General features: G+C 37.8%; 1 protein-coding gene across 1 annotated transcript in view; it reads right to left on the minus strand.

Annotated features, from left to right (window-relative positions):
- Positions 1-192: 192 nt before the first annotated feature.
- The window catches only part of LOC110994177 (tribbles homolog 2), a 27,967-nt gene continuing 6,158 nt past the window's right edge, over positions 193-22,001 (minus strand). The window contains exons 4-5 of the mRNA XM_022260696.2: positions 2,570-2,761; positions 193-1,822 (exon numbers count right to left, since the gene is read on the minus strand). Of these exons, the coding sequence (XP_022116388.1) occupies positions 1,558-1,822; positions 2,570-2,761 (457 nt within the window). The 3' untranslated portion in view covers positions 193-1,557. The remainder of the gene's footprint in view (positions 1,823-2,569; positions 2,762-22,001) is intronic.

Raw genomic sequence — 22,001 nt, forward strand, 5'->3', positions numbered from 1 at the left:
TTATTTCCTTATGATACATTTCGTAGTTACTTTTCTAGATTGTATAAGCCTGTTAATTATAATTAGTGAATATTGAATATAGTCTGTCATTAGTTTCAACCAGTTATTTGATCCTAGTTTTCAAGAGTTAATTTGGATATTTTAGCCCAATCTGGCTTTTAAAAAGGTTATATATAAATAAAAATTCTTCCATATATTTTAAATGATTTATTCCCTCTATCATTCTTCCTTTTTTTAATAATCTTATAATATCTTAGCTCTATTTACAGTTTGTATAAATTAATGTTAAAATAGTTTAATTTACAGTAGACTATTATTGTACAACACGCTTTCACAAATGAAAGACTTGACTACTTCAAAGCTACACTTTCAACAATATGAAAGTTCACAGGAATCCCAAAGGTCAAAAATTTTAACAAAAAATGAAAACTATTGATTTTAACAAACAAAAATTGACTTCATATAACAAAAATATGATGAAAATCAATAAACCCAACACCAAGTACCAAACGAATAATTTAATAGGAAGAAGTGCCGTCGTCACTACAACAACAATAAATTAGATTTAAATTAAGTAAATGGCACAAACCAAATCCAACGAACATATCCGGTACATGGTGCGCAAATTTATAACATACTTCGATCGACATAAAAAAAGCAAATTCACGTTGATCTGCCGAATACATAAACCGAAAATTTAATATATATCTCTATGATGGAAGCAACTGATCGTTATGCAAAATAATCAATTCTGCGTAACATAATGGCAATCAAGTAATCGCTAATTAACATCGGTGGAGATCACAATTACACGATAATATAACATTTCATATAAATATACAACTACTTACTAATACGCAGCTTCGATGCAATATATTCATCTATATTCATGTGAAATTCATATGATTATAGGCGTAACACAAATTAACGTAACAACGCTTCGTCAACCACACATTCGAAGCTGAACGACATTGCAATGCGTATTAGGCGCGTATTCAACTTTTAAAAGGGTAGGAAAACCCCAAAATAAATCCCTGCTTTAGATTAAATGTATTAAAGGCTTCGAAAGCGATGGGTCGATTCTTCTAAACGTTGGATCCGCGCAGTGTGAACTTAAACCGGGAGCTTGCTATACACAAGCTGTAAGATGAATCTATGGTCCCCGACCCGAGATGATCGCCGGACTATCAGTCTCACTTATTCTGTCATTACGAACATTAAGACTATATACCACAGCGTGAAAGCCAACCGCCAACAAAAGCCGCATAAATTCACGTTTTGAATGCGATTATTGCAGGTCGAGCCTTCATAGATAAATAATGGACGGCCACGCGGACCAGCCGCCTCCGCCGTCCGATATAATCACTAAATTAAATCTCGACAGAGATTATTTGGCTTCGGATACAACTTACTGAAAACACGTAGCGTGAAATAAGTACCGACATTTCAGTGAGCGCAACCGCAAGCTCGCGAACTCGGTTTCTTTAGAGCTATTGCGTTATGACGGTAGTGGAACTTGTACCGATGCCAGCACCGGAGCTAGGGGTAAAGGACAGGTTAGACGCAGTCTACGTCCATTTCGACGTCGGGCACGAGACGGTCCTGCGAAGCCGCGGCGCGTGGCGGGAGCTCGTTGCGAGGGTCTCTCGCCAACCACGGGTGCCTCAGCACGTCCCGGGCGCTAAGGCGTTCGCACGCCTCTCGCCGTAGCAGGGAACGTATCAAACATTTACCTCGCGACGACAAACATTCCGGAACTACGAAGTAACCCCGGGAGATCTTTGCGAATAGAGACGCATGCTCGGAGTCGTTAAACGGATACCTGCAACAAAAGAAAAGCTCTATTAGTTTTGTGCGACGTTTTCGAGACAATTAAAATGTCAATCTCGCAATCAGATAAAGATTTGTCTGCAGGGACCCCGCGGTTCCTTATCGTTTTAAGATAACACTAATTGACGTCGACGCTAGGATGGATCGTCTACAGTTAAACTTTTTTATGTACGGGCCCGAGATAATGACGCCGAAGTGATTGTCATTTGGGCAAATGCGCGAAACAAAAACTCAGGTAAACGATGGAACCCTTCCGGCGACAGGTGAAACCGGCGATTGCGGCGAAATCCTGAATTTCGAATTTAAATTACGGGTGCCTTAAAGGTAGAAAACAAAGGATCGCAAACGGCAGGTGCCGGCGAGGGAGGCTCGTTTTGGGGCGGAGCAACGTCTTCGCCACATGACCGCGGCGCGGCAGGTGCGGCGAAGATTTCACGAGACGTATAAACTTATATGTGGGTGATATAATTGCTAGCCGTTGGCGCGTAACGGCCGACAGGTGATCATCCCTATGTCGCCAACGGTCGCCTCGACCCTTGCGATCTTTAAAAACGGTAAATCCCACGCTAGTAGGTGAGCAGTAGCAGGTGAAGACGCCCACCCCACTGCCCTTCTAAATTATGCACATTTTATTGCACTGACCCAAATATTTCCTAATGAATGCGAAGGATAATTAAGCTATTTGAAATTTAAATAATCAAGTCTAGTGATCTTGTTGGTATATGCGGGAGATACATACCTTCCTACGAGCATTGTGTAAAGAATGACGCCGAGCGACCACATGTCAGCAGCCTTCCCCGAGTACGTCCTATGAGCTCTCAGGATCTCGGGTGAGACGTAAGCGGGACAACCTCTTTTGTCTTGAAGGAGATCTTCTTGAGGGTCGTCGAGTACTACCGCGTCTTCTAATGATTCCAATTTTAGTGTCGTTCTGCAACAAAAAGAGAATTTCATAAGTTAATTGTTATTCAAAATTATTTAAACATGCATTGAACTTATCGATTTTATTTGATACCGTGGCCGATGACCCATATTATATTCTGCACATCGCGGCATTCGTTCGCGCGGTAATGGGCCCTTTGTGCTCAAAGGACTGGCCGCTATTATCCATTCGTTTATTACTAATTAGTAAAGCATCACATTAATGAATGTCGGAGCGTTGCAAAATGTTTTCACATATTGTATGTAACAATAATGTCATGTAAATAATTACATGGCGAACTATAAAGCCGTTCAGTGACGCAATGGGTTTTGTTTCGTCACATCACGGGCTTTAGGCGCACTGCGACCTCGTATTTCATGTTGCCGCATCATTTCGAAATGCATTTAATGCACAATCCGAAACCGTATACGCTTTTATATGAATCAATGTTTCCAATAAGGAACGATGACACGGCCCAAAAAGTAAACTTCCTGCCAAGGGAGTGCTATTGAACTCCAAATGTTGACTCAGATGAACTAATTGCAGTCAGCCTTATTCATTGATGTTACATTACGGGTTTTAAATTAAAGTAGGTACGTATAGTAGTAACTATATCCTAAGATATACATAAAGGCAGGTGCTCGCAGGCGTTTCGATGCATTTAAATCGACGTGCATTAATGTGCAGTATATTTTTAGCCTGTGATAGTACTTTGAGGGGAACGCTGCGTTAAAAGAATGTTAAGAAGGGTCCCGTTCTATTTCTGAATTAAATCTTAAATTCAATTTCGGCTCGACGCGATTGCGAAGTCTAACTTACGTTTACAAGCTTGCGTACTCCGAAAGCTGGTGGCAATAAATATCGGGTTTGCTTAAAACATTACAAAATCGAAGTTGCGATCACAATTTGACAAATAGCATATATGAGTTCAACTGATTACAAACTAAGCGAGAATTGTTAAAACAACGTAATTACTTCAATGTAGATAAAGAGATAGTGATTTATTAACATATTCATAAAGTGATCGTGACAATATGAATCGCCGCTCTACCTAAAGGTTAGCCTCGTTAAGCTGTCGCAATATTGCTATCGTAAAATATACTAGCTCTAAGGAAAATCAGATGAGCAATTTTGCTATTTTTTTAATCGTTAATTAATCATGATTTTTAATATAGCAATAGACATCAGGTGTGGAAACAGTCTAAGTCTGACGTCACCATGTAGCCCTTTTAAATACAGCAGTGAACGGAGCAGGAGTCCTCGTATCAGTTTTAGGCGTCGACTGCGCAATTGATCCTAATTAAATCCCTTACAGCGGCAAGGCTAAAGTGCGATGTCTGCAGTTGCAATCGATTCGTATTTCGCAACGTGTAAATAAGTGTGTCGTAACGCAGTCGGAAGGTTGGCCGGATTTCCGAGCGTGTTCCGAGCGGTGCTGTGGCCTCGAAGGATTCTCGGTGGTCGCGGCCGGCGAGACCACGAAAGGACAGACCGTTCTTTGCATGCTCCAATAGTCACGCGCGTGTTACCGACCTGCTTGCGGCTTTCCATACTTCACATGTTGTCATTAAATCAATGTTAGAAAAAACGCGTTATAAAATATACTTGGGATCAACCACGAATTTTATATTACTTAATTGGTTGTTTGAAATAATAATTTTATACGGCGTCGTGAAATCAGTTTGGCACAAATTAGCAAAAAGAAGATAAAAAGATGTTTTATGTAATAATAATTCTATTACAATTTACAACTTGATTATTACGTATACATAATTGAATTAATGTGTGTAAATGGAGGAGATCGCCCACAATTAGCGGGATGCGCCGGCGTTTCGCAATGCCGCCATTGCTCAACTCAACCCTGACAGTTTCGTAACAAACAATGGCAGCTCACAGATGCAGCACACATGCATGCACTTCCTGCTCGAGTTATATCGCTGCCGAACTTACGCAATTCACTCTGATATTATACTGTTTTCAATTGCTCATAGAGCTAAAAGCAATATTTGTAACAGCCCGAAGCAACGCAGCCCAGCGTCTGTTAGTCATAGGTTGTCGTAACCCGCATTGTAGGGACAGGTCATGTCGTAACGCGTTACCACACGCCCGCGAGATGCCGGGATACATTGGGAAACCATCCCGACTGTACCCAATTATACAGTCGTTCGTGGCGCAATCACTATACTGCGGGTGTTCCATGTATTGATAACGTCATATTTTGTGCGCTTTGCGCTATCTTAAGTACTATATACACGCGTGCCTAAGCTTATTGACTAAATATTGTGAAACGGTACCTCCGATTTCGTTAACTATGCCTATATACTATCAAAACTGAATTTAGGTCTCAAAACCGCATAAACACTAGTGGAGCTTGCTTTATCGGAGTAGCGATAACGCAAGGCGAACGTTTTGAAACCGAGCGCTGGGCCTGCTTGCGAAAACGCTAATGTGAACATCGGTTGCAAAATTGTTTTAGTTTTAAAATCGAATGCAGCCACTATGCGCTGAAACGCTTTGATGACATTTGTCGTTGCGAAGAGATCGGATAGTGTAACTACCCTCCTATCTGTGCCTTGTTTGGCAGGCCGGCTATGTCCGTGTAGGTCGCGTGTCACAACTCACAATGGATTATGAGCCGTTGCGATATGGCATGTTGCAAGTCTGGGCGAGAGTCCAAGGCGCCTCCGAAATATCCCGTGTTGCAATTGACGGACTGCGGAACGGGCGCCGATAGAACCCGTTACGCACATCTCTATCTAATTAGCCAATTGCTCAAGTTACCTTAATGGACGTGGTGATGTTAGTTCATCGACCCCGACCAAATTTACAGCCAAGCTTACGCAAGAAGAAAGCGTTTACGCAAAAAGTAACCAAATCCCCATCGATCTCACATCTCGAATCGCAACAATTACACCGTTACGTGGCCCGGGCCTGTTAAATCCGGTGAACGTTCGACTTTCTAACGCGGGGTCGGTGTACGAGGCGGCGGTGTCGCAACAATTTCTCCGACGTCGCGAACGAAGAAAGCGCAACCTCCGCGTTTTGCAATCAAGCATCGTAATGGAGAAAGAGTGCCGCCGTAGAAAGCAGCTAAGGTAACCGCTACTAGCCGCTTGCGACAGAGAACTAACAAGACAATTGTGGATTCCTGTCCACAGTGACACAAATCGTTTAGCATAACTGAATGTACATAGATTGGGCAAGTTGGTTCACTTACGCAAGTCTGATAAACGATCAGCGGTATGTCACTGCACGTGAAAATACTTCCGTTCATTGACTCCTTCCCAATATACAGCTGTCTATTTCTACGTCTTTATCTACACTATTTCGAAACCCATTCTACAAAACTAAAAACATATGCTACAAGGGTTGCACAAAACGTGTATTCTTATGGTCTATTAAACGCATACGCTTCGTGTAAAATATAAATGAGGTCGCCAAAGAAGATCTCATTATATGAAATTTGCAAACGTAATCATTCGCGTAACCCTCGTAAGTATTCTTTGCGGTATGTTACACTTAGACTAACCTGCTCAGTAATAAGTTTACGTATGCACTTTCATAACAGTATTACGTTGTTGACGAGTTTTCCGTACGCTGAGAAAATAGTGCGATGGTCTCATTTAAAAGCCAATTATAGACACGAGTGAAAACAGTTAGAGGAATATCGTGTGAAATATTATGGCATTAACTTTCACGCACGCAATATTGCAATGCGCATTGATGCAGTTATACATTGAGAGTAATTACAATGAGTTAGCATCTGGCGACAGGTGGGTTGTTCTCCTTATACGGAGGTCTAAGCGAGAATACCATAAAGGGCAGCTGCATGTTTGTCCTCCGACAGATGCGATCTAGATCGTCCGATAAATAAAAGAGTAAATCCACATCCGCAAGCGCCTACCCAGTTTCCGCCGCTGCGCATACGCAGCCGGAATCAACTATTGTCTCGCTCTGCAATCGTTTCCTTCTCATTATTGTAAATCGGAAATGTGAAACATGGCCGCGTTGGCCTCTCTCAGCAAAAGAGTACATTAGCAAATGTGGAATTTGCAGAAATAATGATTAAAAAAGGTCTTGCAGTGGTCGATGCAAGAGCTTGCAATATGTTTCGAGCGTGGCGGCCACAGATCGCAATAATCGGGATTACAAACGGTGTGTTAATATCAAGTTGCGAGAACGATGTTAAATGCTAAAATAATACACAATACGAGGGTTCGGTAGGTGATTTATATGCGTGTACGGTTGGCCAAGGTGCTGTCCTGGCAAACTTTGAGTAATCCTTGCTTTTGTAAAATTCGACAGATTTGCAACGCGAGTTGTTATTTACGCTCCTTACGCTTATTTCATAATCTTGCACAATTCTAGTTAAAACAATGAGTTTATCACTTGCGTTAGAACAGCTTATCAGTCCTTAATACTTATTACAACCATAAACTATAACTAGCTATTCGTGTTACACATTATAATAACAAATTGGACAAAATTAGTAAACCGTCTACCCAGAAATTTATAAATTATAGATATTATGCCTACTAACACTAACACACGCATATTTATGTCACAATACATTTTTAATATGTAAGCACAAAAGCCGTAGGCACGGGCTACGGATGACGAAGTAGTTTCGACAACGCGAAATAAGCGATGTTGCGATTTTGCCTTACGAAATAACATTTACCGCGTGGTTGCAGAAACGCGTGGGACGACAAATAGGCTTAATCTTTCGGATTGTATATTTGTATATCGTAATGTCAAATTTAATTGTGTCTCTTTACACACAACTGTAAAAACTCGTTCAAAATATAATTCAATACAAGCGCAAACATTTCGATCTTAGTTGAACGTTTCTTATCTTATCAAGCCATTTCCAAATTTCCCAAATTTGTATATTTATCTTTTAGTGTTATCCTTGTAGATTAAATGTAGGTATATTGAGTATGTAGACTGACTAAAATGTAATCTGCCCATGTTTGAGCCTGAGGTCACTTATCATAGGTTGTTATTGCGAAAATGTAACTGATACGCGTTTAAATGCAACATGAACGTATTACAAATGGTTGCCAAGATGTATAAATTTAATAATCATACCTATCTTTGAGAAGATCACAATATTTTTACTTAATTATAAGGTTTATTTGTCGATTCACATAAGGCGTTACATGACAACTGTCATACGAACTTAAATAGTATAAAATAATGCACCGTTTGCATCGTAAACGCGTTTTCAATAAGTTAAGCAAAATATGTCGTTTTTATAGTAACGTTCTATAAAAACGACATATTTTGCTCATTAAAGGATCAATATTTATCCATAATTAATACCATATATTGTATCATATTGAAGCTAAAAATCTAATGAATGGTTCAGTAAACATAATTTAAGATTAAATCGATAAATTCAAAACAATATAGCACTTTATATTTACCAACAAGTAACCCCAATAATATAAATTCCAATATGGTTCTATACACATGATCGTTATCTCAAATCGCGTCGAATCGGTACAATGGTTTTACTAACATAGGGTACGCATAACTTAATGACGTAGTACGTAAAACAGTCAGGTCAACGCGATAAGACACGCAGAAACCTATATTGTGATTTATCAGATTAAATTATGAGTTGAATTATATGGCCTGTAATGCACGAATTGCAGCACTTAAACGACGAACTCGCGTACATTTCTATACCAGTGCAGAATTGAAAGCAGCAATAACATTACAAGTATCGTTACGTAGTGTTCAAACAACCTATTCTTTACGACATTTACAACTGAGAAACGGTTTTACGCGTACTAGAAACAATGATGGAAACTAATAACTATATAAAAGATTTCTGTCAACACGCCAAGCGAGGCACAGTTTGTAAATAAATAAACCCACACAGGATCGCGAATAATCAGCAAAATAAAAACGACGCTCGTAAAACTCGTTTCTACCGTTATGAACTGAAAAATATGCGTAAGCACTACTGGTAAAACAAGTTCCTATATCATTGATTTCACCAAAATATAACCACAAACCCACAACAACTAACGCAATCTTTCCCTAGCTGATATCGTATCAGTACTATTATTGATGTGTTTATTATAATCGACGCAAATGAAAAGAAATGTATGGATCAAAACATGAAAGTTCATAGGCCTCACGATGGGGAATTTTAAACACCGTACGATTGTGTGAATCGTAAACGTGTATCGAATATCATTTGGCCGCGCCTCGTAAACAAATATGCCTGTTGCAACACTGGGATCGTGAGGAACCAGGAAGTAAGCAACAATCGATTGCAAAATTCCAAATGTAGCACATCAGCGGTACTTTCTCGATACCGTTCGAACGAGAGAAATTATACTAGGCCGATGAAAGTTTCGATTAAAACAACATCACAAGGATGGAACATGTTATTGTCAATCTTCATAACTACGCATATCAGTTTTTGTCGCTCCCATTCGGCCACGATGAGATCATACAAGATCAATGATCCTTGCAAATACCTATACTATAATGGTTAGATGGTTAACGAACCCGGTCAACGAACCTGCGATAACTTCTTTCTAAATGACATGATGTAATTTGGAAAGTGCGGAAATAGTAATTTCTAAGTGAAATAAAATGGCACCGTGAATCATTGCGTAACAATGCCGGGCATCTCGCGGATGCAAGACGAAGGAAAGGTCAGTGAACTTGCAAAACTCCACTTTTCATAGGGGAGTGGGAGGTGATGCAATAAAGAAAGTAGAGGAATAATGCAGATCTTACATGCATTTGTAATTTCATTTGGAATTAACTTTTTAGAGTATTATAGTAGAGCGATAGTTTTGATTCTTGGCTTGCACAAGCGGAAGAGAGCACGGTCAAAACGGCATGTTGGTGTGATGCAATAAAGAAAGCACGGAACTGAAGTAGGTTTTCTAACGCGGTGAATGTACTCAGCTATTAGCCGTATATCATCGCGTCCGCGAAGCCTCTGTGCCACCGGACGACGACCTCGCGTCGGTCGGGAGTACATTTCGCACTCCATGATATAATAGATTCGCACGGAAAATTACGTGATGGAATCGTCATCTAAGGGAGGTGTGTTATCCACAGAATTACATCAAGCCTCCGCATCGCAATATCGGTTAGGTAACTTGTGTTGTCACATTCGCTGCAACTGTTGTTGATGTAAGCGTTGAATACAATAAAATAGCCAAGATAAAACAAAAAGACATGTTTTATGATATGTCAAGTTCATCGCGAGGCCACGTTGCAGCACGGGCACAGATCGGCGTTCACAATGAATGGCGAAGCACCGTTGTACTTGACCCAGAATTTGGCCATTCGTCACGTTGCAAGAGTTGAACATATGCAATTATTATTTCGTTGACAGGCATTTCAGAACAGGATAATCATGAAGATTATTACCCTCGTGAAATAATAGATATAAGCGTTGATTACAATTAGCGTTCAATAAAATCTACGATAGTAAAAACAACTTTAACACAAGCTTTGTTTAAGAAATAATTGAAAAAGTTCTGGTTATCATAAAGAATGATGTCATTTGAAATGAAATAATTGCAGTCATTAAATCATTTGAGATATAATTAATACGCATTATTAGAAATTAACACGTGTCAATTAAAAGTTAAATTTTCAAAATTTGTAAATAACTCCGCAAGTGTAAGTGACAAAACCAAAAACGAAGTGGTTGCAGCGCTCCGTCCGGTGTCGGCGTGTAATAATCCAAGTAGGTTAAGGTTTCATCAAGGATTTGTTGCGGCAAAACATAGCTCCGACACCGAATACTTGTTACTATGAGCTAACTTCGCACCGCGACCGCACCATTTGTTCATTACCTTTTGTATCATTTGTAACGAAGACGAAGGCGACGTCATGTCTGCCAATGTCATTGATGAATGAGCCCTAATTTCTCTTTAAGAGCACATTTATAACTGTTAAGAAATGCCGTATTTCATTCACCTGCCGATGACAATTTCGAAAAGTTGTTACAAAGAATGAAGCAAGCGTCTTTGTTTAATTAATGCCTGACAAACAAAAGTAACTCGATCGTTAGTGTGTCCCTTTGTCTAAGTACTTATAAATTGTAACGAAGCACAAAAGAGAGGCGAGTGGTCCTTTAAAAGACTTTGAAACTCGTAAGTACCAAAAATAGAGCGTAAAACAAACAGGTTAATAAGTTTCAAAACGATCCAGATGTATTACAAAAGCGGTAGCACACAACTGTTTGGCAACCACGCGGTCGATTGTTTCGCAACTCGCATCGCAGCGTCCGGACCACACGATTAATTGTTCCTATCGCACAATATTGAACAATTCGATTGTTTTGCTTTAAATACAACTGTTCTACTCAAGTATAGTAGTTGATATGAATTAATATTGAGAGTGCTTAAATAAACTTTTCTTTGTTGTTTCTATTGTCTTTAATATTAACCTACCCTAGTCGATAATTGAACATTTATGAGAGCTATTTAAATACAATACATAGGTAATGGCTGGACAAGTTTGTATATTAGCAACGCAATCCGCGACCTCGAACGACTTATGTAATAAATAGACCGCATTTTAAATGGATAACTCGGGTTTCGGTTGCTTCATTACAACGATTGGTAATGTTATATTACCACATTAGTATTTTCGAAAAAGTAAATGCCAAATGACACAAATAATAAAGGGCAAGACGAATTCTATTCAAAATTGGAATCGTTTTAATTGTAAATGGAACAGATGATTGATGACGCGATAGAGGTAAAAATAATCAGCATGAGGTATTCAGAAGCGCATAACCGCGAGTGCAGGCGGCGGCAGATGTTTGCGAAGCATTGTAAGAGGAACAAAGGCAGGTAGGCTTCGAGTCCTCGACCCGACATGTGCTCCGTGTCATTTTTTCATATCGATAACATGTTTTAGGTAAGAATTCAAAAAAACTATTCTAATCTGACCCAACAGATGGCCGAGCACATGTCCATACAAAAAATAGACGAGATTAAAGCACACGTCCGATTGGTATCAATTGGAAATTTAATTTCCACGCCAACTAAAACTCTTTGTGTCCGACTGCGAAACTACGGTAAATTAAATACAATGGTTTCCCTTTGTTACAAAAGAGAGAAACGAATCGAATCCCAGTTATCAAAATTAATAACAGCAAAAGCAATTTACTTTGATCGCGTAATATCCTGCTGGCGTATTTATTGAGCTGAGTTTTCAATTGTTTTCTGAACAAATGAGGGAAATACCTGTCTTCCTTTTATACACTTAGCGTTTAAAAGACATGTAATTACGAATTAATAAAAACAATGAAGGGGACTTATATATTGTGGAGTCATGAAAAAACGATCACACAAAGAGCAAATATTGACCTCGGAACATATGTCGAAAGCCAAACTTACAGACTGGTTATAAATGCATTTGAATAAACATTCGCTGTGTGATGATAGTAACGAAGCTTTGTTGACCAAAAGTTGTATCGAATGTCAAACTGTATGCACTGAGATAGAGTTGTCATCAGGTGAGCAAACAATACCATGTGCAATGTGCATAGTCCTTAATTTTTGAAAAGACCTTTCGAAAAACTATCGCTGAATCTGGTGTAAAATAATACAGCCCGGACTCTTCCAGGGTATATCATTTGAAAGCAGCGTAGATATGCATTTCAACGGTCTTTATAAACCTGAGCAAAGTTTATAAAGCTTTGAGGTATTAAATTTATGGACTGATGAACTTGTTGCATCGTCAAAGCAAAAAGCACTCTGTTAGTATAAGATAGTTTCTAGCGCAGGTTACAAAAGTCTATGAATAATGTCAAGTTTAGAATGTGAATATGAACACGTGCGTTTCGCAGGTAGAAATTGCATGTGCATATTGTGTTTTATAAAAAGCACGTATTCGTATTTATGAATAGAATCTTCTTGCACAATGGCCGCATCTCAGCCCATCATCGCAGAAAAGAAAACGAATGATAAATCATGCGTAGGAGATTGCAAAGCTGTTTGTTTATTCGGCCATCTGTTCGGAATTTTCAACAGAATTGGCAAGTTCGTTACAAAAACTCGCGTATTGTCACCTCGCTCAGGTAATTGTTGAAAGATTAACCCGATACGGGTTCCAACAATACAATTAGAACACCTTGACTTTTTTTGTCGCAGTCTCTGTATGAATGGCTCGATTTAAGGTTTCATAATGTGAGCGATGTCATATACGTTGTATGTTGCGGCATAACAGACGACCTTACGAACGTTATCTTGTAGATAAGAAAGATTGTGTGACCTTTAAATGTTGACTAGGTGTCTTCACAATACACTGATAACTAAGACCAATGACCGTGTACAGACATTTTAATAAAGTCGATATTGTTTATGTCTTAATGTGATTTCTTAAGCCTCCGAGGATTATTAATATTTTGTTTCATTTGTTCCGTTCCCAGGACTCTCGAATTTTAGCTTTGGGGGAATAAACATCAAGTACTCTTGAATGCCGGAAGTAACGGGACCGACTACCGGATTTAATGAATTCAAATAATTGTATGGCAGATGTTGTACATACTAAATAAGACAAAGCATTTTAGTGCTACGTAAGTGAAATTTTAATAAGGGCAGTGGAAATCGCTTCTCTCAGTGTAAAGTATATTTAAGGTTTTAAAACTTCCAAGACGTCCAATTATCACTCAATTAGTAAAGTAGTTACGAGGTGGCATCTAAGGAAGTCGCTGTGAAGTTTGAACAAAATACAACTTAACATTGTTTTCTTACGCATTAGCGTAATAGCCTTTCCGTTCTAAATTCCTCTACTTAAGCATTTAAACGAATTATTCAATAATTACAAAAATTAAGCAACACCAATGGTATATTTCTAAAACGAGATAAATGTTTAATTCTTCACACATGATTAAGAAACGTTAATTGCTATTTCAAAGTATTATAAATAATTAATAATATCAACACGAATATCTTTGTCAATACGTCAACTTAAATTATGTGCGCGAACTGTGACTCAGTGCTAGTAAGTCACGTGTATAAAAATCGATGTTTCACGAATCGTGTGCGTTATTTTTTTAAATTATAAAGCGTAAGTTCAGAACGAAAAATTAAAATATAAAATCAATAGATGGTTCCTGGTCGAAACACGACGAAGGCGGAAGAGGTGCGCTTGCGCAACTGACATTGAACCAGTGGTCTTCAAGCGGAGGCCACCAGCCGGATTCTTAATACATAACCATTTAATATGTATTAAAGTAATCGTTTAAACCGGTTAGTTTTCCTCTGCCGAATCTATACAGGGAAAATAAACGATGAGGTTTCTCCATATTTCAGACATGAATAAGCTCAGCTACGCAGAAGCCTTTGCTTAAATTTAAAACATAATAAATGATTTCCTACTGTAAGGTTAAGTAAATGTACTTGTATATAAATAGTATAGAAGAAAACAGACTGATAATTTTTATTATACGTTCGATAATAAAAAACAAGGTTGGAAAACAACAGAAATTTCTGCTCACTGGTAAAAAATGGCATATTTACCTAAGAGTTTTAATTTAAATGAAGTTTTTATCAAAAATTTATTATGAATAACCACATCTTATCCAATAATATATATATATTTATAAATATTTAATAAAAACAGGAAAATCGATTTAAAATAGGTTTACATTTAGAAAATCTGCACCACGATTTTAAATTATTATTGCTTTTATAGGACCATTCTAACAATGTCAAAGGCTGATGTAAGATTCCAAATATTTTCATTATTACGGAAACATAAAATCGCTTACATCATGTACAAAACTCAAAAACCTTGACGTCGACCATTTATCAGTATATCATAATCCATAGATATAGCGTCAACATAGGTCATAATGAGAATCCTTTTTCACATCCTATTACTTTGTATTTATACTTTCACACATATAAACAAAAAACTTATATTAATACATGAGAAATTATATAAACCCCGCGTACATTAATGATTTATTGCGTAGTAAATTATATAAATGTTTATGTAAATAGAATCCAATTTACCTTCTACATAACGAGATCGCATTATTAATTTCTAACTTAGCAACATTATGCTAACACTGTTCATACTTGCGTAATTTGTATCTTGCACGAATGAATGTTTACTTAGGATTTTAGTCTGCTTGTAATAAAAACATAACACGAGCTGTGAACTGGGATGTAATTTTTTATTGTATTTATGAAAAGATAGTATTATCAGTTAGTGAAATCATAAAGTTGTTGCAACTTGGAGTCTGCCCTTGGCAAAGACTTTCACGGTCGTACTGACGAACACACTTACGTCAATATCTATTATTACTTGCAATCTTATTTATTTTATAGTTGGATGCAACCATTTAACACTAATTAACGCTACTTAACTCTATCGTTTATAATAAAATGCGCTTAAATAATTTGTTTCATTTTAGTCACCTTTATACAGTTGTAATACTACAGCTTCAATTATATTTCTACATACAAACAATCTTTACGCAATTTTTTATAATTATTCTTGGCAAAGAAAATCTTAAAATAGAGCCCCTTTAATCGAAATAGCGGGGGATTTATATAAAGGTACGAGGCGGGCTCTTGACGTCATCGGGATATCGTAACGTCAAAACTATTCGAGTAGGTGATTGCGTAAATTCGTGTTCTGTAGGCGTCCTCGCAATCCTTTTATAATTTCAACAGTTACGGGAATGTTTCCCTAAAGGGACTGACGTCATTTCCTGAATATAAAACGTGGAATTTGACGACTGTGCGTAGGCAGAGGCTACGTCAAAATTACAATAACATGTAACTTTTTATAAGTGATTATCGTTCTGTGACAATATAATCTTTAATGGTATTAGAATATTCAATAGGTGTAATGAAATGGCAATTTCTTATGTATTACAATGCTATATGATATCATATTAAACCCTTCAATCATAATATTATCTACACTTATTTTTGGTCCAAAAATATAAAACGATATTCGATTTTATTTAACGTTAAATGACATCATCATAACAACTGCGCAAATTGTAAAAATATGTATAAACAAAACCGATTGTTACATGAAAAACAGGGGAGGAATGTTCGAATTGTTGTGATCTTGTATTGTTCCGTGCGCAAGCGACGGTGACTTCATCAAGAGATCATCAACATCGGCAATGACACGACCGCATCACGGACACACAAGCTAATTTACATCCTAATATAATAACTTAAGGTTAAAAGTGTATTAACACGATATATAAATTGCCTTTATCACAGAAATGAACTTTCGTTTTTCCGAAATATCACATTTCGTAATAGGTATTGCATTATTTCGAAACGGTGTTGTCAATTAAAACTCTAATGGCATATTTAAAATATTGAATTAGACCAAATTAATTTGATATAATTAAAATGTTGAGATCATGTAGACATTGTATTGTTTGTCGCGGTCGATTACACAATGCGTGACCGCCAAGGAAGGTCGCTTGCGTTCTCATATTTATTATACGTATTCTTCAATCTCGAACGCGAGGCCAAAACCACGAAAAGAATATTTCGCAACCGAACGAATTTCAATGTCATTGCGACTGATTGATTCGCGGGTTTTGTTAGTCGACTGTCGCCCTCCCATTTCATCTTTTGACTGTTCAAACTGCCTTAAATTAATTTTATTACTGATTAAAACTCTTTGAGCTAGTAATTCAAAGGAACCTTCTCTTGCTAATTGGTGCTGCGTTCATTGCTAAACTGAACTAGTACTGAAATTCAAACTTGGTGCATGTTATTTTAAGGTTCAAAATCGTTTACTAAATTTTTATTGGACAGATGAAAATATTACTGGGCCGTAAACTAGTCTGGATGCAAACCGGTTGCTAGGATATAGAGGTACAATTTTGTTAGCAAAACTGCAATTATGGATGCATATCGGCTATATTTTAATCTGAAGTAATCAAGCTAGTAATAACGAAGTGGATAACTTAGTGCAGTAATTCAAGATCACCCTTTGAATGTAAAGGAAAATAATGGATATTTTACTTTTGATGTATTCATCACGTGAATTTATTCTATGCCGAGATGACACTGAACGAGTATACGTCACTTCCTGCAGATGACCATGAACCAAGTTACGTCAGAGATAGTAGAGACGTAGGATGCGCCTCCTGAATTACACATAGAGGGACATAATTAATGCAATGACTTCCCAATATTTTATCACATAATTAATTTTAGTTACGTGATAAAATTCATAAAAGTCTTAAAATAACTACCTAAAAAGATTTAATCCAACACTGATATCTGCAATGTAAGACGGCTTTGTTTTAAAATACAAAATGTAAAAACATTTAAGAGCTTTAGAATAAAATAATTATTTGTTATACAGAATCCGTGTACGTATTAAGACTATTAGGGTAAACACATTTCTGCGAGCAATTAAGAGTTAATTTGTCTGATACAGCTAATATTATAGATCATTAGTCCAGTTATCTCTGGTAATTTCCATTGTACGTACCTACCTGATATTTACAAATCCCCAGCATTGATTACTGGGAATTCAATGGAAATTCTACAGGAAATACGTCATACAAGGAAACGATAATATTGATACGATTTAAGCCCGAGAAAGATAAACATCGTCTGTATGAATAATGATGTAATTCATTAAAATATGTTAATCATATCTTGTCACATTAGCTTGAACTGTTTTGATGGAAATTCATAGAACTGATGTAGGTTGATGGAAAAGCGTTCACGACTCACAATTCAAATATATTCGAACGTATTTCAAACAAAGGAAATAACAATATGTAAATAGTTGTGGGCAGTTGGAAATGGTGGCAGTAAGTTCATTATCGAGGTGAGCTGATTTTAAAAGTCAATTGTGCTTAGACAAACAGGAAACTCTTTATAGGACACACAGCCGTGACTCGAATGTATTGATTTAAATATATTGTTTGTTGTAATTAATTACTCATCGAGAATTCCATGTCACTTAAAGCAACGGAAGTTTTTGGAGGAAACTATCATATTCATTTAACAGCAAATACAAAATATAAATTCAAACATGACAAGCTTTAAAAAAACATTTGTAGGAGTTAGGGGGTCAATTACCAGGAATTTATATTGTATAAGCAATACTTCTGCTTACATCGAGAACAATGCGAGCATTGAAACAGGGTTCACGACTTGCACTTCTATCTGTCTACGTATCTTTTAATCACAATCAATTCGCTAAACATAAACATAACTCAGTGAAATGCTAGAGTTTTCGTCATCTAATCACCAGAATTTACGGGTAGATGTGAGTATGAATAGATTTAAGTAAAGTAACAAACCTAATATTTATAGGGCAAGGACACTGTTTTAACTATTTGAGTCACGTCGTCATAACCAGCCCTTTAGCAATAAAAGATATGCAAATAAGAAAGAGACAATGCACGGCGGCAGACGGTATTTTAGTGACATACGCGTCTCAACTGCAGATTGGAGGCTAATCGTAATTCTGGCCTTTCGCAGACCGGTTTGTTGGCTTTTTGCTCGGACGCCAAGTGTGCACTTGATTGAAATTCATGCAAGCGACTTTAAGCGGACTGCGTTTATAAACAAAAACACTGTTTAATGTACAATTATAACCTGCGTAATATCATATAAGTATTTTTTATAAATGACGCAATAACAAATATATATTGTGTCTTTCGAAAGTACGGGATCGTAGTTGCGTGGGACGTTCAATTCGAGAGAACAATTTACAAAAGATTCCCGAAATTGTATCACCATCTCCGCAAAATACGGCGCACTAAACATAATATCTTGTAGGTGGCGGGCAAACGCAATGATAAATTCAGTAAATAAGGACAAAACGTAATCCGCCTCCGCAAGTATTTAATCCAATATACAAAATTGAGATGAGACTGCCCAATATGACGTAGGGAACAAAAATAAAACAGAAGCTACTCTTCATGAGCCCGTCTTCGAATTTTTTGTAAGTTTCAAATTAAAACAAAAAACCTCTAAACAGGTAGCCAGGTCATTCGCCCGTAATACGTGTGCATACGGACATAAATCCTATAACCGCACAGTAAGATCATTTTCGCTTCCATGAAATCTCTGCGAGCGTCCGTTGTAGTCTGTTGCATATTTTTGTTGTTTTTGAGTGTACATAAATACTATGTTCATAATTAATTTATCCTGTCTTGTGTCTTTTGTAAGTCGTATGATTTTAAATGTTCTTAATAGCGTGGAAAGAAAAACAAACTATAAAAATAAAATAAGATACAATTCATTTTTAGAGCAATCATGATATATTATTTCAATTCCTTATTTCATCGTTGTCAGCTTACGTAAGATTCTATAAATAATGTTCTATTTAAGAAGTGAGGGATCGGCTATAAAAAAAGGTAAAAACATTTAGGTGTTACATAAATAGAATGAGGGTTGTATCGATAGAATGTTCTATGATTCATTCCGTACCCTCTTTTGTTGTCCCTTCGGCTCCGAACTTCCCTCTTGTTGACGTCATCAAGGCAGACTCATTCCCCGTGCATGCATCATTACAATGTCATAGTCTGATTCATGGCTACATTGTTCCTGTAAGCCTTGGGTGTTATTTTTACGATTGGACCACAGAAATAAATAACATTTGTTTCAAAGGAAAAAGCGCTGCGTAACTCTGGTGCAGTTTGGTAATTTAAGTCTTAACAACAGGGTTCTATACACCCTCTGTCGTGGCGATAATAAGGGTATGTGGTTGATTATTTATTTCTTTAAGAATTGGGATAGCCAGCTTATCAACATATAAAATGTCATTTAATAGGAACACAATAATGACGTAGGAAATATGTTTTAATGCGCTCGAATATTTTTAAGTGACACGATCTTTGAGCTGGGAAAGGAATCAACTCGTTATGGGAATGGTTTTCGATACGCTGGGTAACCGGTCACTGACCCAGCGACGGATAAGCCTGTGATGTACATCTTCGAGCTACGAACGCCACCAATTGAACAAACATCCAAGGTTTGTTATTCGGGAGCTTTAATTATAGCATCACTGAGCTTCGTGCCTTATAAATACTAGTCATATGGAACGAGACGGAACGCCGTAAAATGGAAATAAGGCTCACGGAATGGAATACGCGTGTCTAAGCGGTCACTGGTTCCATCTTCGCCTCTGTCTCGTTCCTTGCGAGCGCTCTTGCGAGACATTATCAAGGGGAACAATTATACGTAAACTTACCCTAAGAATAATAGCTGCCACGTGCAAGCTTTTTTGCTTAGGGCTAAATTAATATACCCATCGTTTAGGGATGTGGTCGCGTGTGCCCACTCGCTGTGAAACTTTTTGCTAATTCTCTATGCAGAGCCTTATGGTGCTATGTCTAAAGGTTAACTCAGTTCATACCCACTGCCTCTTTGTAAGTCACGAACTCTGAGTCACATTGTGAGTATCATGACACGACTGTGGTTTTCCATGGCTTAGAATTCGCTTTAATTCTCTAACAAAGCTTGACACATAACTTATTAGCAACTCTTGACAAACAGTTAGGCAATTGCTTTAGTTTTGGGTGGGTATGAAGTATTGCATCGGTATCGGTGTAGGCAAGCGGAGCGTGTCACAACACACAGCCTGTGTATCGGCGGATAAGTGCGCGGTTACGCAAATCTGCAGATATGTCGGAGCGGGCGCGCCGAGAGCTGCTTGCACAAGGTTTCGCAGACCTTTGTTTTACGCAACCAGATCGATTTAATAGTTAGTCGTGCGTTTTCTCAGCTGCGAGCCTGACACCTAAATATACGAATTGTGAAATCGTTTTTATTAAACACGGGGTCTGACTCTTGTTTTATATAGCGATCGACCGGAACTCTCCAGAAACACTAACAAAAACTCGCCTCCAATAGAATATTCTAGTTTTTTTTTATATTTAATCCGATTTATTTTCTGTCAATGTTATGACTGTTTCCGGCGAATCGTTTCTTTGAATGACGTCCACATTGTGTCCTGAGTAATAAGTGAGTGTAATGTTTGTACGAGAGCAATGCACTATGTCCATATCCGGTAGCGCGTCCGGTGATTTCGTACCACCAAAAAAGGTGCGAACATTATTTATAGTCATGACGAATAGTTACACGTCGTCCTGAGGAATCATACAGACTCAGAAAGGCGTAGGTGTCCTATATTTTTAAACGAAAATGTGATTTCGATGAAGTGAATACATCATTTTTAAATGAGTTCACTCGGTCGGTTCCGCACGAGCGAGGCGGCGCGGGCGCAGCGTCGGCGTCAGCGACATTGGCACAGTTGCGCGACCTCTGCAGCCACAACTCGACCGAGGCCATAACAAACGCCCCAAAAAGAACTTAATAGACATCCGAATTCCGGTCTGACTGAATCAAGTCATTTATACCAACCCTTAATAACATTGAAAAAATAGATACACTAGTAGAATGATATAAAAAACATAGCAACTACATACGAACGAGTGCCAAAAGCAACTGCGTATGTAGTAACAATCAATATACCTAATCTAATTACAGTTTCAAAGCAAACTTCGCTGTAAGCTGTTTCCGAACAGATTTAAAATCTTGGTTATAGACGCGGGCTACCAGCTTATCGGAATTTTGAGTTGCATGTTCAAAATTACAGGATGGCTGGCGTGATCTAAAATTAAATGGATTCAAACAAGGCCCTTGTTCAGATGTAAATGTAGTGTCAGGCGGTGGCCGGGCCGGAATGCGACGCGGCGGCGTCTGCCGGGTCTATCGAAGACTAATTTGGCACATCCGCTAGCGATTGCCAGCGCAGTGAACACATAAATACTCCGTCCCGTTAGTGTCGAACATATCAACTATATGTATATTAGAATAAATTTCTTAGTTTCCACATTGTTAGACTACGCGTCAGCAATGTGCGAAAAATGATATCGTAGTTAGCGTAGCGCCTTATCGGCCTGGGTAATTCAAAGCCGTTGTAATATTGTCATTGTTTGTAATAGCTTAGATCAGCCGAAGCGGCTTCTGTATTACATGTTACGCAAAAAATACATTTTTTACCTGCCATATTCATTTCAGAATTATTATTTTGACGTAGTAGGCGGGTTGGATGTGAACAATGCTTTGCAGACGATTTTATACCTGCGCCTATTTACAAAGGCACTGTATCTATGAAACTACAAATTCGGGCTCCTCACGGTCTGGCGTAGAGCAAAATTCATTTTATAAAAACTAGCATAGATAATTAAAAACGCAATATCAACAATGGATGTTTGTATCACGTGAATGTA

The sequence above is a fragment of the Pieris rapae genome, chromosome 10 (assembly GCF_905147795.1).
Source record: "Pieris rapae chromosome 10, ilPieRapa1.1, whole genome shotgun sequence".
NCBI lineage: Eukaryota > Metazoa > Arthropoda > Insecta > Lepidoptera > Pieridae > Pieris > Pieris rapae.